Source organism: Bos indicus, chromosome 5, assembly GCF_029378745.1.
Source record: "Bos indicus isolate NIAB-ARS_2022 breed Sahiwal x Tharparkar chromosome 5, NIAB-ARS_B.indTharparkar_mat_pri_1.0, whole genome shotgun sequence".
Classification (NCBI taxonomy): domain Eukaryota; kingdom Metazoa; phylum Chordata; class Mammalia; order Artiodactyla; family Bovidae; genus Bos; species Bos indicus.
In genome coordinates this window covers 116,292,506-116,314,291 of record NC_091764.1, presented here as the reverse complement: position 1 = coordinate 116,314,291, position 21,786 = coordinate 116,292,506, and the positions used below count along the sequence as shown (strand labels likewise).

The following is a 21,786-nucleotide window of genomic DNA, read 5'->3' as shown; positions in this document are numbered from 1 at the left end:
TCTGTTGGTTTTCCTATTTCTCTGATCACCCATCTTCATTTAGTTTATAGCATCTTTTTTGCCTTTCTGACTCTTTAAGTGTTAGTTACTAGATAATGATAGAAGAATAAGGGTGGGTCACAGAATTCTTCCCCCAATACCAAGGAAAATCACAAAAACTAGTGAAAAACTAGTTCAACAACCAAAAGAGGAAAGGGGCTCATACATCATGCTCTACTAACCTTCAGAAAATAGTAATAGTCCAGGATTTCTTTTTAAAGATTAAAATATAGCATTGCTGATTCTTAATTCTGCACAAGGCAAACTGATAAATTGATTAATTCCTGAGAATTCTCACTTAATATCCCTAATCTAGCAAGAAGGAAACTTTGTTGTTTCCTTCTGAGTAGAAAACTAGCACTCAAATAGAATCAGAGAATATGGACTTCTGCTTCTCTTAGATGGAAGTGAAGGCTCTAGAGCTCTTCATTAAATTGAGAAGCCAGTTCAAAGCCCTCTCCCCCCAAATGGGATCTGTTCTCTTTCCCCCAAGAAGAAAAACCTTAGTATGGGATATTAATTGAAGAAAGAATAAAACTCAGTTATTCAAGTAAAATATGTGCATAGCTTTAGCACAGCTCTCATTTACCTTTGCTTTTCAAGCCCTTGGGCATCCCTGGTAGCTCAGCTGATAAAGAATCTTCCTGCAATGCAGGAGACCCTGATTCAATTCCTGGATCAGGAAGATCCCCTGGAGGAGGGTACGGTAACCCACTCCAGTTCAAGTCCTTGGGTGATGGGCAATCAGAAAATCTTTAGAATATAGAACAGAAAATACTTGGTCCATCATTTGTTGCTCAGAGGAGATAACCATCTCAGTTTTAGGTGAGAATCAAAAAAAGTTATCCATTACAGAAAGTAAAAGGTTTACACAGAGCTGCCCACATTAAATATAGGAAAGGTGAAGAGAAGCTGTATGGCAGCATAGGTACATATATTAAAAGAAAAAAAAGAATAAAAGGCATTTAGAAGTCAAAGAGCCTTGTGGAAGAAAGTTACAGAACAAAATCCCCCATAAGCTTTTTGTCCTGTAGACAATTTAATAAGAGCTTGAATTCACAAAATCAAGTTCAGATACCAGAATAAAATAAAAAACTGTAGTGCTAAGAAAACAAATCAGGAACAAACATTACTGAACTAATAAATTGCAAATAGCAAGAAATGGTCACATAGCTGAAAAGCAAACTACTGACCTAGAAGTCAGATTTTATTTAATCATAACTGAATTGAGAAGAAAAAACAAGATAATAAATATTAAAGACAATGATTATCCATCATAAAGAAATTGGTTTTTCTGAAGTAGAATCTAGCGAATGAAGAGTCTAAAGACGTAAAATTGAATCTGAAAGACGTCTAGGGAGCATTGATACAGGACGGCTGGCATTCTGATGTTTTCTAGACTTTTTGAACTTCAGTCTGATTCTTGACCCGTCCTCAGATCCTGAAAAACAGTTCTCTGTGGGAAGCCATCTCTGGCTTCTCAGGTCAACCTGGTCCCTTTTACATATTCTCAGAGCACTCTGTGCTTAGTCACAGTGTCTCTTTTAACTCTTACTTTGTACATGCATATAATTATTGATTATTTATTTTCTTCCCCTACTAACCTGAAAACTCTGTGAGGTTAGAGAGGATCTGTTTTGTTCAGGCATGTTTACCCAGTGTCTGGCTCAGCACCTGCATGCAGTAGATGCCTCACAGATTCTTATTTAATAAGTAACGTCATGAATGAATGCTGTTTCGTTACTAGGTTTGTAAAATATTTTAGTACCTTGGTATGACTGCTGCTGCTGCTGAGTCGCTTCAGTCGTGTCCGACTCTGTGCGACCCCTTAGATGGCAGCCCACCAGGCTCCCCTGTCCCTGGGATTCTCCAGGCAAGAACACTGGAGTGGGTTGCCATGCCCTCCTCTAGGGAATCTTCCCAATCCAGGGATCAAAACGAGGTCTCCCACATTGCAGGCGGATTCTTTACTGTCTGAGCCACCAGAAATTTATTTCCATTTTCCATTTGAGACTGTTAAATTATGATGTTTATAATTTTGTAAAACTAGTTTTGATCTGTGCTGCTTTGTTGCATTAAAAAATGAATTATACGTTTCTCACTAATGTGTTTGTTTTTCTCTCCTTTTTGAAACCTGCTAAGTTTGGAAGACTACTTGACCTGTGTCATCCTATTCATAAGAAATACCAGCTGGCTGTTACTAAACTTTTTGGTCGGTACATGGTTGCCATTGTTGTAGCCTCTGAAAAGGTAGCAAAAGATTGTATTCGATTTCTGAAGGAGGAAAGAGCTGAACCTGAGACGTTCCTTGCACTAGATTACCTTGATGTAAGAAATTTGTAATCCTTAGTATTTAATGGTGATAAAATTCTGTCTTTTAAAGTATGTCTTTATTGCCTGAGACTGTGGTAGTAATTTACAAAGTCATTGATTGGATGCCAGTTAGTCATTCAAATGGCTGGTGTTAATATACTGACAGGCAAAGAATAATATCTGGAGAAAGTGATGGCAACCGACTCCAGTACTCTTGCCTGGAAACTCCCATGGGCAGAGGAGCCTGGTAGGCTGCAGTTGATGGGGTCATGAAGAGCTGGACACGACTGAGCGACTTCACTTTCACTTTTCACTTTCATGCTCTGGAAAAGGAAATGGCAGCCCACTCCAGTGTTCTTGCCTGGAGAATCCCAGGGACTGCAGAGCCTGGTGGGCTGCCATCTATGGGGTCGCACAGAGTCAGACACGACTGAAGCGACTTAGCAGCAGAGGTAGCTGTCTTTCTTGCCTTCATATCATTTCTTCCTAATCTAGTTTTGCCATAATTTACCGTAATGATTTTGAGCACATTGCTCTAGCAGTGCACCACTAGCCAGCAATTTATTTTCTCCTATAGCATAGTATGTTGGAGAAGGATGAAACGTATGTTCTGTCAGTGAAATGCTAACCCAAAGTTTCAGTTGTAAGTGTGTGGTCCAGTAAATATGTGTCAGCTATTGGTGGAGCAAGCTAAATTTTGAGCTTTGAGGTATGTATTGAAAAGGTCTTAAGAGTATCTAAAATTTACATAATATTTATATCTGCACACATATTTTGGTTATAGGGTTTTTGTTTATGAAAATGAAATTATACTTTCTGGTTTTCAGTAACACATTGCAAATATCTTTTGATCTCTTTATCAAACCAACTTAAGTCATGTCAAAGGGGATCTACAAGCTTTCCTGATATTTAAGCCTAAAATGGTTTTCTGAGTTCCATATTACTATGCCACTCTTTAGAAAGTATATAAATAGGTATTTCCTCCCACTAGATTTTATGATTTTGAGAGCAGGAAGGGTTTCTCAGTCATTGCTTAATCCCAACTAGTTAGTGATAAAATTTAATCTGGAAATTATATCTTCTGGCATTTGATGAAATGTATTTTTAAAAAATATTAAATGAAGCCAGGGGTATTGTTCATCAGATTCTCATCTAACTTTTATTGTGTATAAGTGCATACTACTAACCACTTACTGTCATGTTTATATATGTTCTTTGAAAAAGAATGTACTGAGTATTTGGTTTATATTTTAATATACCTAATATATCAAGTATTTTTTAAACCTTTTAGATCAAACCAATCAATGAAAGATTAAGGGAGATTAAAGGCTGTAAAATGATGATTGATGTCATAAAGACTCAGTTTCCTCAGCTGAAGAAAGTAATTCAGTTTGTGTGTGGAAATGGCCTTGTCTGTGAGACTCTGGAAGAAGCAAGGCATATTGCCTTCGCTGGACCTGAAAGACGGAAAGTAAGAGATTTAAATTGCAGTTTTGGATAATTTAAAGCAGTATTTGTAAGACTAACATGTTACGTATACAAATATTTATATATGCTTTCATATGTTTTCCTATGTGAGGAAGACTAACAGAACCTAAGATGTTCATGGCTGCAGTAGTTTTTGTAATGTTAAGTATTCAAAAATTAATTTCTCTAATATTTCCCCAAATCAGAAATCATATTTTGGAAGTTAGATTTATTGTAGTGATATCCTAGAGCTGTTAATTTTTTAACTATATATACAATGGATCTCAGATTTTCCCTGTATTTACATATATAATACATACATTTCTGAATACCAGGAAAGAATTTAGGTGCTTAGTTTACATTCTCAGTTATTCTATAGTTTAATGAAGATACTAACTGTCCTTTTATACATTCAAGGTTTTAACACATTTGAAGTTATATAGAAATAGCACAATTGAAATGAGGTTACTAAATATTAGTCTCTCAAATAATTTAGGTTTTAAAAATATTATTTCCTCTCAATTGAAATAGAATTTGTATTTAATTAAACAGTGCAAATTATTCTAATTATCTGATATAGTCTTTTTTAAAAAACTACTTTGTGATAACATAGTACCTAAGGGCATTAACTATGGAGTAAGACCAGTTTCCTGATAGCTGGTAAAGAACCTGATAGCTGGTGAAGATACCCTGACAGTTGGTAAAGAATCTGCTTGCAATGCAGGAGACCCCAGTCAATTCCTGGGTCGGGAAGATCCACTGGAGAAGGGCTAGGTTACTCACTCCAGTATTCTTAGGCTTCCTTTTTGGCTCAGCTGGTGAAGAATTGACCTGCAGTGCAGGAGACCTGGGTTTGATCCCTGGGCTGGGAAGATTCCTGGGTCAGGAAGATCCCCTGGAGAAGGAAAAGGCTACCCACTCCAGTATTCTGGCCTAGAGAATTCCATGGACTGTATAGTCCAAGGGGTTGCAAAGTGTCGGACATGACTGACCTACTTGCAAAAAAAAAAGACCAGTGATACTATTTAGTAATTAATTATGTAAATTTAGGCAAGTTTCTAAACCTTTTAGTTTGTTCATCTAAAGTGGCAGAAATAATAGTACTTATTTCATAGTTATAGGATTAAATAAGTAATAACATGCAAAATGCTTTTATAGTGCCCAGGAAATAGCTCTCAAAAAAGTGATAGTCAATTTGTATTTACTAGTCAGTTTACACATTTGATGTGAAATGTCCAGAATTGCAAATTAACACATAGCAGGCTATACTTATAAAAGAGAGGAATTTCCTGTATTAAATGTATTGACTTGTCTTATGTGATTAACTTCTCATACACTTTAGTAGTTGTAGCTATAATAATCTTAATGTGATCTCTGTCATTGATTTCTCCATATTAAATTTAAGCAGGTGTAATAAGTGAGCTACTAAGATATCTTCCTTATTTGCTACCTCATTAACTATGCTGAAGTTGATTTTTGTATATTTGTAAAATTGATTTTTGAAGATTTGTGTGATGAATTTAAAGAAGTCACATGAAGATAAGACTGTGTTTAACTTTTCCTTCGTTCACCATATATTGATGGTTTATATCTTGTTCATAGTAATATGCCTTACCCCTTTAGGCTATATTTTGTTCTTTTTGTTACTTCAAAATTTTAATCAGCGTTATATATCATATTTTTATTTTGAAGTATGTTCCAGGGACTCTTCTTCCCATTATTATTATTCCACTTGAAGAATATTTTCTATGTTTTAGGATGCAAAAGACGTTTGGATAGATGTCATATTTTCACAGAAATCATCTGAGGTTTTTAATTTGTGCTTTTGGTTTTCCATGGACTTGATGTCTTTCCATTGTCTTGATAATGTGGTTTAAAATTTTCTTTGTTCAAACATTGCAAGTTACATCACAAAATTATATTTTTGTAAGTTTATAAACTACATACAGTATATGTAAACTATATAATAATGTAAATTACAGTGATTTTGCTAGCTGTAGTTTAGTCATTAAGATATTTATAACTCAGTCTTAAAATAGTTTAAAAATTTATGTAACAAAATTTTAAAATCTAGAGTCTCTTTCAGTACATGTGATTATTTCATCCATTTCCCTTAAGCAAAGAAACAACAATTATTTTGCTTCCTTTTCCCATAGACTGGATGGTTATTTCTCTAAATCATATGTAGAAATATCTGTTTATGCTTTGGGCTTCCCTAATAGCTCAGTTGGTAAAGAATCTGCCTGCAATGCAGGAGACCCCAGTTTGATTCCTGGGTTGGGAAGATCCACTGGAGAAGGGATAGGCTACCCACTCCAGTATTCTTGGACTTCCCTTGTGGCTCAGCTGGTAAAGAATCCACCTGCAGTGCGGGAGACCTGGGTTCAGTCCTGAGTCAGGAAAAACCCCTGGAGAAGGGAAAGGCTACCCACTCCAGGATTCTGGCCTAGAGAATACAGTCCATGGGGTCGCAAAGAGTCAGACACAACTGAGCGACTTTCACTTTCATTTATGTTTTACCCTTCTAATATGATGTAGCAAAAAAACAGACCCAGAAAAATGTTATTAACTACCTGGTAATCTGTGAAAACATCGTTTTTCCAAAAATTAAATATATTAAACTAGAGAGAATAAAAATGCAGGGTACAGTAGGTTGAAAAAACTGGGTATCATCTAGAATAAAATATAGTTGAATCTACACTTCATACCTTATATCAGTATATTCATGGATTAGAAATGTAAATGTTAAAAAATAAAACTGTAAAGGTATCAAGAGAAACTATGGGAAATTTTTTCTTAATCTCAGAGATAGTAAGGCCTTTCCAATATGACCAAAAATTAAAAAAGCCAACCCCAAGGCTAAAAAAAATGGGTGAAAAAGTTAGTCACTCAGTCATATCCAACTCTTTGTGACCCCATGGACTATAGCCTGCCAGGCTTCTGTGGTTTTTAGCCATTATTAATGGCTATGCATAAATTTACATAAACATTTCTGCATAGAAAAGACCATTATAAGCAAAATCAAAAGACATGGCAAACCAGAGAAAATATTTTCTACTCATAAAAAAGAAAATTTGCTACAAATCAATCAGGTAAAGAACAGAAATAAAGTTGAAAAATAGACAAGGGAGAGGAGCAAACTTAGGTTCATAAAAGGAAATATAATTGCTGTTAAATATGAAAACTCACCCTCACTTAAAATATGGGAAATTCCCATTAAAACTATACCAAAATACTGTTTTCACTTATCAAATTGATCAACATCAAAAAGTTTAATAACACTTTATGGGGAAAGAGACCCTTGGGTTCACTGCTCTGGGCATGTAAATTTGTGCCAACTCTTTGAAGGGCAAGTCTAGCAGTTGTACTTCTTCAGAACTTTACATACACATAAAATCATATGTGTATGAAATGATATATATATACAAGATTTAGTTATTGAACCATTGTGTGTAGCAAGAAATTTGGAAACAATTTGCCCAAGACTGTTCAGTAAAGTTATAATGCATTTATAAAATGGGACACTATATAACCTTAAATAGAGGGAATGAAGCTCTTTATGTACAACTGCCAGATAATCTCCAAGATTTCAGTTCAGTTGCTCAGTTGTGTCTGACTCTTTGTGACCTCATGGACTGCGGCACGCCAGGCCTCCCTGTCCATCACCACCTCCTGGAGTTTACTCAAACTCATGTCCATTGAGTCGGTGGTGCCATCCAACCATCTCATCCTCTGTTGTCCCCTTCTCCTCCTGCCTTCAATCTTTCCCAGCATCAGGGTCTTTTCAGATGAGTCAGTTCTTCGCATCAGGTGGCCAAAGTATTAGAGCTTCATCATCAGTCCTTTCAATGAATATTCAGGACTGATTTCCTTTAGGATGGACTGGTGCAATCTCCTTGCTGTCTAAGAGACTCTAAAGAGTGTTCTCCAACACCACAGTTAAAAAGCATCAATTCTTCAGTGATCAGTTTTCTTTATAGTCCAACTCTTAAATCTATACATGACTACTCCAAGATATAGTCAGTTTTTTAAAAAGTAGTAAGTAGACTAGTGTTTATTATGTTACCATTTGTGTAAAACATGAGGAAAGGAGATGTGTATTTGTTTATGCAAAAATATTTCTGGAAGAATACATAAGAAATTGACAGCATTGATCATCTCTGGGGAGGGTAACTGGGTCATAGGGGCTAGCAATACCAGGGAAATTTTTTACTCTGTGCCCTGTATCTTTTGGAGTTTGAACTATGTGAATATCTTACCCATTCAAAAATAAAAGGGAAATGTTAAAGTATATTATTTTCCATACCTGTGAAAGACAGCTTAAAAATATGTATAACCTGTATACCACAAAAGTTACAGAGGATCTGCTTCAGCAGCTTATAACACTGAAACACAGTTTCTTGAAACAGTTGAATTTGTTCAGTGGAATGATCGGATATACCTCAGAATGAATTTTTAATGCCAAAGAAATCCTCCTTTTCCTAAGCCAGGCTCTCTAGAACTTTTATTTAATGCTACTAATATTTAAAAATTCCCCCAACTGCTTATTTTATATGATATCCCCAAGGTATTTTTGGGGCATGCAAGCCCCCAAATATGCATAGGAGGACTGCACTGAGCAACGATTGTAAACTGTAATTTTTAGGCTAGAAATAGAAATTGTAGTCCTTCCAGAATAGCTTTGACTGTCAATCAAATGAAACAGGTTATTTGATACTAAATTTACTTTTTAAAGAAATAAATTATTTTAATAAACATAGAAACTATTTTTAAAAGCCCTATAATTCTATGAATTGCTGCCTATTTCATTTTTAGAATTAAAGGAGGTCTATAACATGGTGATTATTAAGAACATGGACATAGATGTTTGATCAACTTTTGATTTAGGGATTTTAGTCCCTGTCTTAAAGAGATGGGAACACCAGACCTCCTTACCTGTCTCCTGAAAAACCTGTATGCATGTCAAGAAGCAACAGTTAAAACCTTACGTGGAACAATTGACTGGTTCAGTTGTGGGAAAGGAGTATGTCAAGGTTGTATATTGTCACTCTGTTTATTTAGCTTTGTGCAGAGTACATCATGTGAGATGCCAGGCTGGATGCATCATAAGCTGGAATCAAGATTGCCAGAAGAAATATCAACCTCAGATTTGCAGATGATACCACTCTGATAGCAGAAAGTGAAGAGGAACTGAAGAGCCTCTTGATGAAAGTGAAAGAGAGTGAAAAAGCTGGCTTAAAACTCAGCATTCAAAAAATGGAGATCATGGCATCAGTCCCATCACTTCATGGCAAATAGAAGGGAAAAAGTAGAAGCAGTGACAGATTCTATTTTCCTGAGCTTCAAAATCACTGTGGACAGTGACTGCAGTTGTGAATTAAAAGACCCTTGCTCCTTGGAAGGAAAGCTATGACAAACCTAGACAGCATGTTAAAAAGCAGAGACTTCACTTGGCTGACAAAGGTCCATATAGTCTGGATTTGAGTGAAAGTGAAAGTTTCTCAGTCGTATCCAACTCTTTGCAACCCCATGGAATAGTCCATGGAATTCTCTAGGCCAGAATACTGGAGTGGGTAGCCTTTCCCTTCTCCAGGGAAACTTCCCAATGCAGGGATCAAATCCAGGTCTCCCACACTGCAGGCAGATTCTATACCAGCTGAGCCACCAGGTACGCTCAAGAATACTGGAGTGGGTAGCCTATCCCTTCTCTGGGGGATCTTCCTGACCCAGGAATCGAACTTGGGTCTCCTGCATTGTAGATGGATTCTTTACCAGCTGAGCTACCAAGGCATGGATGTGAAGAGTTGGACCATAAAGAAGACTGAGCACCGAAGAATTGATGCTTTCTAATTGTGCTCTAGAAGACTTTTGAGAGTCCCTTGGACATCAAGGAGATCAAACCAGTCAATCCTAAAGGAAATGGACCCTGAATATTCATTGGAAAGACTGATGCTGAAGTTGAAGCTCCAGTACTTGGGCTACATGATGTGAAGAGTTGACTCATTGGAGAAGACCCTGATCCTGGGAAAGATTGAAGGCAAAAGAAGAGGGCAGCAGAGGATGAGATGGTTAGATAGCATCACTGACTCTTTGGACATGAATTTGTGCAAACTCCTAGTGAAGGACAGAAAAGCACAGTGAAGGACAGAAAAGCCTGGTGTTCTGCAGTCCATGGGGTGGCAAAGAATTGGACATGACTTAGCAACTAAACAACAATAACAGATGGCTTTAGGCAAGCTTCTTAATATCTGTAAGCCCCAGTCTATAAGATGGAAATCATATTTACTCATGGGGTGCAAACATAGAATTGAATAGCATATATGCACTATGTCAAGCATAGTATGATAAATAGTTACAGTAATGACAGCAGCAGCCAACAAAGTAATAAAAAGAATCTCAGAAAATTGTGAGTACCCTCTGCTCTAAGAGGGGAAGTTGACTTGGCCAAGTGTGATGCCTGGAAAGAGAGAGCTGGCATGGAATAGCATATGTGTTATGACAGATTCTTAGTTCAAAGTTCTTGATACACTTCTCTCTCTTCTTGCCAAGCCAGCCCACAAATTTTTGTGTGTGTGTCACATTTGACTTTTACACATTCAAAAAACGAGTTAATAAATGTTCAGTTTGGAAAATAGAGCTCAAAAAGGAAAATTGGGACTTCCCTGGTGGTCCAGTGGTTAAGACTCCGCACTTCCAGTGCAGGGGACATGGGTTCAACCCCTGGTGGGGAAATGAGATCCCACATGCCATGTGGTGGACCACCCCCCCCAAAATAATGGAATGTGAAAACCATCCCTAACATGTTCTATAGAGTTGCCAGATCAAATATTTGGACATAAATTTAAAAGTTATTTGTTGTTTATCAGAAGTTCAGATTTAACTGGGCATCCTGTATTCCTCTTTGCTAAGTCTGGCAACCATACTCTTGAAAGATCTAGTGAGTGTTGTGGTATATGTGCCAGATATTTGATAGTCAGCTATATTACTCTTAGCCTTTGTAGGTATTGATATATGCATAATTGGGTCTTTACCATGAGATCAAGTATGTATTTACTACATTTTTTAATGATATCACTTCTATATTTTAATTTTAATCTAGAATTAATTTTAATATGTATTATTAGATGTAGATATTAGCTTTTCCCCCCAAATGGGTGATTATCTATCCCAATATATTTAATAATTTTTATTTTTCTTTTTGATTGAATTAATTGACTTCTCATAGTCTAAATTATTTATACTTTCTTTTTTCATCTAGTTTAATTTGTTATCTTTTATTTGTAGCTGGGGTGGAAAAGGTCAGTTTTCATTTCAGTCCCAAAGAAAGGCAATGCCAAAGAATGCCCAAACTACCGCACAATTGCATTCATCTCACACGCTAGCAAAGTAATGCTCAAAATTCTCCAAGCCAGGCTTCAGCAATATGTGAACTGTGAACTTCCAGATGTTCAAGCTGGTTTTAGAAAAGGCAGAGGAACCAGAGATCAAGTTGCCAACATCCACTGGATCATCGAGAAAGCAAGAGAGTTCCAGAAAAACATCTATTTCTGCTTTATTGACTATGCCAACGCCTTTGACTGTGTGGATCACAATAAACTGTGGAAAATTCTGAAAGAGATGGGAATATCAGACCACCTGACCTGCCTCTCAAGAAACCTATATGCAGGTCAAGAAGCAACAGTTAGAACTGGACATGGAACAACAGACTGGTTCCAAATAGGAAAAGGAGTATGTCAAGGTTGTATATTGTCACCCTGCTTATTTGACTTCTGTGCAGAGTACATCATGAGAAACACTGGGCTGGAAGAAGCACAAGCTAGAATCAAGATTGCCGGGAGAAATACCAATAACCTCAGATATGCAGAAGGAAAGTTATGACCAACCTAGATAGCATTTTCAAAAGCAGAGACATTACTTTGCCAACAAAGGTTAGTCTAGTCAAGGCTATGGTTTTTCCTGTGGTCATGTATGGATGTGAGAGTTGGACTGTGAAGAAGGCTGAGCGCCGAAGAGTTGATGCTTTTGAACTGTGGTGTTGGAGAAGACTCTTGAGAGTCCCTTGGACTGCAAGGAGATCCAACCAGTCCATTCTGAAGGAGATCAGCCCTGGGATTTCTTTGGAAGGAATGATGCTAAAGCTGAAACTCCAGTACTTTGGCCACGTCATGTGAAGAGTTGACTCATTGGAAAAGACTCTGATGCTGGGAGGGATTGGGGGCAGGAGGAGAAAGGGACAACAGAGGATGAGATGGCCGGATGGCATCACTGACTCGATGGACGTGAGTCTGGGTGAACTCCAGGAGTTGATGATGGACAGGGAGGCCTGGCATGCTGCGATTCATGGGGTCGCAAAGAGTCGGACACGACTGAGCGACTGATCTGATCTGATCTGAATGACAGAAAGTGAAGAGGAACTAAAAAGCCTCTTGATGAAAGTGAAACTGGAGAGTGAAAAAGTTGGCTTAAAGCTCAACATTCAGAAAATGAAGATCATGGCATCCGGTCCCATCATCACTTCATGGGAAATAGATGGGGAAACAGTGGAAACAGTGTCAGACTTTATTTTTTGGGGCTCCAAAATCACTGCAGATGGTGACTGCAGCCATGAAATTAAAGGCGCTTACTCCTTGGACGGAAAGTTATGACCAACCTAGACAGCATATTGAAAAGCAGAGACATTACTTTGCCAACAAAGGTCCGTCTAGTCAAGGCTATGGTTTTTCCAGTGGTCATGTATGTATGTGAGAGTTGGACTGTGAAGAAAGCTGAGCGCTGAAGAATTGATGCTTTTGAAGTGTGGTGTTGGAGAAGACTCTTGAGAGTCCCTTGGACTGCAAGGAGATCCAACCAGTCCATTCTGAAGGAGATCAGCCCTGGGATTTCTTTGGAAGGACTGATCCTAAAGCTGAAACTCCAGTACTTTGGCCACCTCATGTGAAGAGTTGACTCATTGGAAAGGACTCTGATGCTGGGAGGGATTGGGGGCAGGAGGAGAAGGGGACGCCAGAGGATGAGATGGCTGGATGGCATCACTGACTCGATGGACGTGAGTCTGAGTGAACTCCGGGAGTTGGTGATGGACAGGGAAGCCTAGCGTGCTGCGATTCATGGGATCGCAAAGAGTCGGACACGACTGAGCGACTAAACTAACTAACTATTTGTAGCTGTCTTATTGTATATTTATATTTAGTACAATAATCTTTATTTTAATCTATAAAAGAATTTCTTTTAGGAAATAGTCAAGATATACATTATCAATAGGTAAAATGTTAGCCCACAGTGTGAAATTATCATGTATAAAACTAAACTCGTGTTCTTTCTAAATCTTGATCTCAATTCTTAGTACCACTCTTCTAACCAAATGAAATTCTGGTTTTTACTCATGAATCTCCTTATAACCTCTGCAGTTCCCATACTTTTATAATTACACCACCTAGATATATCTCAAAATCCTTTTCCTTTTCTTTACCCTAGATATTGGCTGATTTCATACCATCACCTCTGGCTTCGGGTGGACCAGTCAATCCATTTTCCATATGGTTGCTAGAGTGGTCTGTTTAAAGTTCACATCTCACCATCTGTCTCGTTTGCTGTCAGACAGTGCTAATCTCCAACCCCTCCACACACCCCGTCAGTCCTCAGCTGTGTTTGATCCACATTCTTCCTGTGATGACATACAAAGAGCTCTGTGATCTGCCCTGTCTAGCAGCCTCACTCTTTGCTTTCTTTCCTGAAGTACAGACACAGTAGCTAGAGCTCTAGGAGTCATCTTGGACTACAGAATGACGTTGAAGGTTGTCAAATAAGAGACACTTGACACATCACTAGTGACATACAGTGTGGATGCAAAAGTAAACTTTATTGAGAACAGCTGAAAGGCAGAGGAGCAGTGGAGCCTATGTAGTTCGTCAGCTTTCATTCTGTATAGGTGTACTTTGCTAGGCAAAAATGGCATGAGCTAAAAGTGTTCCAAGAGAGGGAAGCTTTTATGGATAGGTCAGAGGAGTAAGGTGATCATGTAACAGTGGGCTTCCTAGTCAGGGAGACTTCTTTCTGGACCAGACACCACCTACAGGAGTTCAGTTTCCATGCCATTGCTGTTGGTGTCTGGTAGAGATCTAGTGTCTTTCCTGAGTTCAGACCTGATGAGAAAATTCGTTGCCAGGCTAACAGTTGGGAGGGAAGGGAGCCCCCACTGCCTTCCAGAACATAAAAGGCCTGTCTCCTCTGAGGGGTAATCCAAGAAAAATACTAAGGGTGGTAGAGTGGCATGAGAGGAGTGTGGGTTAACTGTGCAGCCAGCATATGCACACTGGAATGTTTACCTCTGTAATGGCAAAAGAGAGAGGGCTAAGTTTTCTGTTAAATATAATTAATCTAATTCTAACTCATACTTTTGATAAGACACAGTGAAAGCCTTCACCGCCTCTGGAAGCCTGTGAACCTTCCAGGCTGGGTTGGAACACCCCAGTTTTATGCTTCCAGATTACTGTGTTTCTCTTGTCTCATACTTTACATTGTAATGATATGTTTATATGTGTCTTTTCCTTACTAGTCTGACTCATAAGGGTGAGTGCCATATTGGACTCTTTTGGTCACTCCAGTCCCCAGTACAGAATGTCTCAAACACAGCAGGCACACAGAGTGTCTGAATCTAGGAATGAATGAGGCTCCTGTTGGCTTTTTTAAAAATTAGCTTATGTTAGGTGGCTTTAGTCCTCCACAGGCTGTCTCCTCCGCTTTGACTAATTAATTAGAAACATTTTAAAAACACTGAGAATTGCTTTCATTTGTTCCATAAAGCAAGACTATAAATTTCAAGCTGTTTTATACATTTGACTCAGTTAAAATTTGGGGTCCAATTTCATATTCATTTTAGAGTACATGGTATATTTGATATTCTAAAGTAACTAAGGCTCTTTTCAAAGAATGTCTTTGACATGTGATGTCAGAGTCTTTAAAATACAGTATTACATAATGTAAAGTATGAGATATTAAATACAAATACTCTTGGGTTTTTTTCTCCTCAATACTGAATATGTTTGGAACTAACATATAATTTTATTTTGAACTTTTTATATTGCTACTCATTTGTGCCTGAAATACAAAACAGAGTTTTGTACTTGAGTTTGTTGGCTGGTGTCCCTCATGAGCTAGTTGTCTTATAATAATAAGAGTTCAGTAAATAGTTTTTTTTAACTACGTATTCTTAGCTGTATAAGTTGGGTTATGTTATATTCTGTTTTTATCTTCTTCATGTACATTTCTCCAAGGTAAAATATTTTTAATTTTACAGACAGTAGCTCTTGATGGAACATTATTTTTAAAATCTGGAGTGATCTCTGGAGGGTCAAGTGACTTAAAATCCAAGGCTAGATGCTGGGATGAGAAAGAGTTAAAGAATTTAAGAGACAGGAGAACCCAACTAATCCAAGAATTAAAGGTAAATCCATGTTGTAAAAATTGTAGAATACTAAGTAGAGTAATTGTGTTTTTAATGTGTTTTTAAGCAAATTTCTTAGGTAATGAAAGTACCATGCCTTTAGTTTAAAGAAGTCAAATTCTGCAGAATGGAGTAAAGTAAAAAATAAAAATCTTTCCCTTGCCCATCCTTACATCTCAGTGGTATTTCTTAAACATACTTTGATACATATACTCCAGAAATTTTCTCGGTATATGCAAGTCTATGTATTAATTTTCCTGATTTGTTTTATAATAGACTTTTGCTATTGATTGTGTTTGCAACAGGCTTTTTACTTAGTATCACAACATGGACAATGTTTTCATTTAGCATATAGAGAGCTACTTTGTTTTTTGATGAGTCCTTCCTGCTACTTTATTATATAGATTTTAACCAGTGTTACTTTGGTTTTTGTTATTACAAATGAGGCAGCATTCAAATTCCTTTGGAAAGAGAAAGTAACACAGTGCCTGAGAGTATAAATCCTATGGCCACACTGCCTGAGTTTGATTCCTGACTCTCCCACTTACCAGCAGTATGATCTTGTGCAAGTTCCCTATCCCCTTCATACCTTGAACCTTTTAGAGTTACTTTAAAGATTAAATCAGCTATTCAAGATAAAATGCTAATGCCTGACAAAAGTGTAAGCACTATATAAATATTTGTTGTTAGTATACCTTTACTTACATCTCTAAGACGATTTCCTACATGTGGGATTTCTGGGTCTGAGGATGTGTGCGTTTAAAAAGTTGATAGATGCTGCTAAATTCCCATTGAAAGAAAACCTGTAGTAGAGAGTGTATGTCCCTAGATTGCAGCACTAGATACTGGCAAATATTTTAATCTTTGCCAACCTGGTAAAGAAAAACAGATAATCTAATTGTTTGAATATGCATTTCTTATAACTGAGGTTGAGCGTTTACTAATATATTTATCATTTGTTTATTTACTCATTAATTTTTCTTCTGTGAACTTATTAGGCTATTTGTCCTATTAGCTACTTTAAGAATTATTTGTATAATAAGCAAATTACTTCTTAGCATGTTTGTTGTAAATATACTTTCTATTCAGCTTTTTTTGTTGGCTATATTGAAGTATAATTTATATATAGAACAGTCACCAATTTTAAGTGTATGGTTCGGTAAGTTTTGACAAGTGTATGTATTCACCACCAAAATCCTGATATACAACATTTCCATACCCACCCCCACACAATTCCTTTGGGCTCGTTTGTAGTCAGTCCCTTCCCCTGGACTCCGTAGAAACTCTGGACCTGGCAGCTCAGTCTACTTTCTATCATTGTAGCTTTTTCTCACTTAGAATTTCATATAAATGGAATAATCATAAAATAGTAGTCTTCTGTTTTATGCTTTCTTCATTTAACCTAATGCTTTTGAAATTCATGTTGTGTGTATCAAAAGTTATTCCGTTTTACAATTCAGTAACTGACATTTAACTTTGTTTTGTCACACATGTATTTTTAATCTTTATGTAACCAAATTTATTAATCTTTTATAACTTCTGGATTTCAGTGTCATGCTCAGAAACACATTTTTCTTTCTGAAAATGACAAAAGAAATTCAATAATGCTTCCACCCAAAGTATCATTTATTTGAATATTATAATCCCACGCACAAATTTACTTGAAATGTAAACTTTAAGAGATACTAAATCAGGATAATGCTTTTTGATTATTTATTTTTCCTATTTAGCTTTCTTCTTTTGTTTATACAAATGATTGATTTTTGATTCAAGGAGGTGTTCTGGCAAAGTTACTCAGCTAATTTTAATCTTTTTCTATAAACATGACACCACAAACTATGCTTTGATCTAAGGTATACAAAAATTCAACTTTTAAAGATTTTACAAATTTAAGCCTAGGCACAGGGGAAGTTTCAGGAAGGTGGCAGGTTGAATGAATGTGGTTTCCTGTCCGTGTTTATACTAGGTTACCACCTGTGTGTCTCTCACCTGACCCTAGTGGGGAGTTGGGTGTGAATGAGATCTTGGGTTCTGGGAAAGGCCACCAGGAAAAGCTGAGGTAGGGCTTCTCTTTTGATCTTTGAAGAGAGCTGGGAGAAGAATCAGGCATAGGGGAATACTGAAAGAAAGGAAAGCAAGCTCAGTTGCGTCCGACTCTTTGCCACCCCATGGACTGTAACCTACCAGGCTACTCCATCCATGGCATTTTCCAGGCAAGAATAATAGAGTGGATTGCCATTTCCTTCTCCAGGGGATCTTCCCAACCCGGGGATCGAACCCGGGTTCTATCTGCATTTCAGGCAGACACTTTACCATCTGGAGCTACCAGGGAAGCCAGGGGAGTCCTGGAGGAAGGTTAAATATTTGTCCCATGTAAATATGCTTAGTCTTGACCCCCATAAGCTAAATATTAGTAGATTATGGCCCCCCCCATTCCTGAGTTTGTGGGAGAAGGAAATGGCAACCCACTCCAGTGTTCTTGTCTGGAGAATCCCAGGGACAGCGGAGCCTGGTGGGCTGCCGTCTGTGGGGTTGCACAGAGTCGCACACGACCGAAGCGACTTAGCAGCAGCAGTAGCAGGGAGACCAGAGAGACATCTTTTCCTCCATCTCTGAGTGGGGCACTGGCAATTTTCTGTTGCAGTTGCTGGCCTTTGGGTGTAGAGAAGATCTGTGGGGCATCTGCCACTAGGGGTGCTTCAACACGCATACCTGAACCTCAAATAGGCAAAAAAACGCATAAATGCATTTAAGGTATTCCAGGAGCCATCAACACTTGAACAAAAAACTAGAAGCATTAAAGAGATACGGAGTCTTCCCTGGTAGCTCAGACGGTAAAGAATCTGCCTGCAGTGTGGGAGGTCTGGGTTCGATCCCTGGGTAGGGAAGATTCCCTGGAGAAGGGAATGGTAACCCACTCCCATATTCTTGCCTGGAGAATCCCATGGACAGAGGAGCCTGGTGGCTACAGTCCATGGGGTCGCCAAGAGTCGGACACAACTGAGCGACTAACAGACTCAAGGAGATACAGTGTGATGTTGGCCCTCTCTGTAATGCCACGCACAAGAATATTTTCCCAGGAAAAGAAGTATGTGTTTCTAAACTATAGAATGCAATAGATGGATTGAAGGATAGGATCGTCATTGTTGAGATCCACATTAATAACCTGGAAGACAAGTGAAATAGTATCTCAGTGATGGGGAAGAATTGCAAAGATAAGAAAATAGTGAAGAAAAAAAAAGAAAAGAGAAAAATAGAAACTTAGGTAGACTCAGGAGTCTTGGTATGAGAAAAATAAAATTTCCAGAAATTGGAAAAGGAGCACAGAGAAGTAATTTTTTAAAAAAGAAAATGTCTCTTAAACTGAGGATCCACCTTAATTTACCAATTGAAAGGACACGCACAGTTCCATGTAGGATTAATGAGAAAAGGCAAACATTAACACAGATGTAGTTGTAATTCCCTAAGCCCTAGGTTATAGAGGCAGTGCTAAAATATGTCACCCCCGCTTCAGAAAGATTCCTTATACATTTAAAAAAATCAAGCTTGTATCAGACTATAAAAACTAGTTGAGACTAGAGTAAGAGCTGTAGGCAATTGAGGGAAAAGCACTACCTCCCAAGATACTTACAGTTCAGGAACCTGCAGATAAGCAGATGCAAAGATGATGTCATCCACATGCTCCACGTGAAAACATACCAGAGAAAGTGCTCTCAGCAGCACGTGTGTTAGAAGAGACCTAATTGTAATGAATGAACAGTGCTAACCTAACTCAGCAAAACCTGGGAAATAGAGATGGAGAGAGAAATGAATATGTCCCAGAGATCTTACCTGTGAGGAGATGAAGAATATTCTGAAGATTGTATCTTGGTGGGTGGAGGAAGTTGGGTGGGACTAGAGTGTTTAAAAGTACACTCAATTAACATGGGAACAAATAGCAAAAACAATGCAAGAAAAGAATAAAGGATAAAAAGTAAGATGGGGGAAATAAATTCTTGCTAATCAGTCATTACAGTAAACATGAGTAGATTTAAGTTTCCCATTAAAAGACCAAGATCAGACTTCCCTGGTGGTCCAGTGGCTAAGAATCTGCCTGCTGATGCAGGGGACACGGATTTGATCCCTGGTCCAGGAATTCCGATCCCACTTGCTGTGGAGCAACTCAGCCAGTGCACCACCGCTACTGAGCCCATGTGCTGCAACTGCTAAAGCCCTTGTGGCCTAGAGCCTGTGCTCCGCAGCAAGAGAAGCCACCTCAGTGAGAAGCCTGTGCCCCGCAACTGGTGAAAGCCTGCACACAGCAGCGAAGCCCCAGTGTAGCCAAAAATAAATACATAAATAAAATTTATATGTTAATAAATAAAAGACCAAGATCATCATAGCTTAAAAGGCAAAACTCAGCTAAATGTCATTTGTAAGAAATTGTCTTAAAATTGAATGTTGAAAATTACGGATGAGCACCTGGCAAATGCAGACAAAACAGGAGTGACAGTATCAGACAATGTGAACCTTAAGGTTAAAAATCTTCAACTATATAGTAAGCTTTCAATAAGCATTGAGTAAATTGAATAAAGAAGGATATTTAGTTCAGTTCAGTTGCTCAGTCATGTCCGACTCTTTGTGACCCCATGAGAAGGATGCTGCTAAGTCACTTCAGTCGTGTCCAACTCTGTGACCCCATAGACGGTAGCCTACCAGGCTCCCCCGTCCCTGGGATTCTCCAGGCAAGAACACTGGAGTGGGTTGCCATTTCCTTCTCTAATGCATGAAAGTGAAAAGTGAAAGTGAAGTCGCTCAGTCGTGTCCGACCCTCATCGATCCCATGGACTGAAGCCTACCAGGCTCCTTCATCCATGAGATCTTCCAGGCAAGAGTACTGGAGTGGGGTGCCATTGCCTTCTTCCATGAGAAGGATATTATGTATTAAAAAGTAAGATCTACATTTTAAACCTCTTTGCAGCACATACTACCTAAATATTTAAAACAAGATTAGTTAACAGAAATGAAATTATAATTAAGCATTTCACTGTATGTATGTCTTTCAAAACTGGACACATCTAAGTAGACAAAAACAATAACTTAGAGGAATTGGTAATTCAATCAGTAAGCTTAAATCCAGATTCTATTTCTAACACTAGCAATGTGGCTCTGAGTAAGTTACTTAAACGCTTTAATGCTTTAATTTTCTCATCAATAATAATGGATATAGTAATAGTACTATTTCATAGAATTGTTAAGAGGATTAAATAGGTTAATATAAACTATAAAACACATGCTCAATAAATTTGAGATATTATTTAAATTAGCTGTGAAACATTAAAAACTGATCATATGCTTATCCACAGTGGAAACCTCAGTAGTTTTTAAGAGATTTTTATAGATCCTTTTGGTCATAATTTAATGAAATAGAAATAGTGACCAAAATTTTTTTTGTCTACATAGAAATTAAGAAATGTACCTGTCAATAGTTTCGGGATCAAACAAGTAATCAAGAGGAAAATTACAAAATGTTTCAAAAATGGTGAACACAAAATCGGTGAGATACAGTAAAGCTATATCATGGACGGAGGAGCCTGGTAGGCTGCAGTCCATGGGGTCGCTATGAATCAGACATGACTGAGCGACTTCACTTTCACTTTTCACTTTCATGCATTGGAGAAGGAAATGGCAACCCACTCCAGTGTTCTTGCCTGGAGAATCCCAGGGACAGCGGAGCCTGGTGCGATTTGGTCTATGGGGTCGCAGAGTCAGATACGACTGAAGCAACTTAGCAAAGCTATATCAAGAGGAAAATATGTTATTAAAGAAGAAAAATGAAATGTAAGGGAATTTATTACTTTAAGAAATTGGAACCACAAAATAAGCAAAACAATAATGAAAAATTTTAAAGCTACAGTTAAATAGAAAAGGGTAAATCAATCTAAAAACTGGTTGTTTTGAAAGACTAATAAAATAGATAAACCCTGCAACTCTAATGAAGGGAAGAAAAGTAAGAAGTAATCATATACAGATTAGGAATGAGAAAATTAGAATAATTTTAAGAGAACCTTATAAGCAAATAATTTACATAGTTAAAAAATTGAAAATCTGTATGGATGATGTTCAGAAAAATATAAATTGCCAAGATTGATCAGGAAAAAAGTGGAACATTTGAAAAATTAGACAGTGGTAGGGAGTGGTGTAGTTGGCTGGCCCAATACCTAGCCACAACCTTTTCCTTCCTTGGTTGCATCTATTATAGAATCATAAAACTAAATTTGATTTCTGAAGTTTTCTTGTAGCTAGTGGTGGCCGTGTGACAGTTTTGGCAATATCAGTGGGAATGTTCGTATTGTCCTTTGCATTTTTCCCTTCCTGACTGGAATGCAGTCAAGAGGGCTGGAGGTGCAGCAGCAGTTTTGTACCAAGAGAGCAAGCTTGAGTATAAAAACCATTGTATTAAGAAGCCAACATTGTTTGTTAAAAGCCCAATATGGGCTTCCCTGTGGTAAAGAATCTGCCTGCAGTGTGGGAGCCACAGGTTT

At 37.9% G+C, this 21,786-nt stretch overlaps 1 protein-coding gene across 1 annotated transcript in view; it reads left to right on the top strand.

Annotated features, from left to right (window-relative positions):
- The window catches only part of SMC1B (structural maintenance of chromosomes 1B), an 82,219-nt gene that overhangs the window by 22,724 nt on the left and 37,709 nt on the right, over window positions 1–21,786 (top strand). Inside the window, exons 10-12 of the mRNA XM_019960169.2 lie at window positions 2,182–2,367; window positions 3,644–3,823; window positions 15,116–15,262. Of these exons, the coding sequence (XP_019815728.2) occupies window positions 2,182–2,367; window positions 3,644–3,823; window positions 15,116–15,262 (513 nt within the window). The remainder of the gene's footprint in view (window positions 1–2,181; window positions 2,368–3,643; window positions 3,824–15,115; window positions 15,263–21,786) is intronic.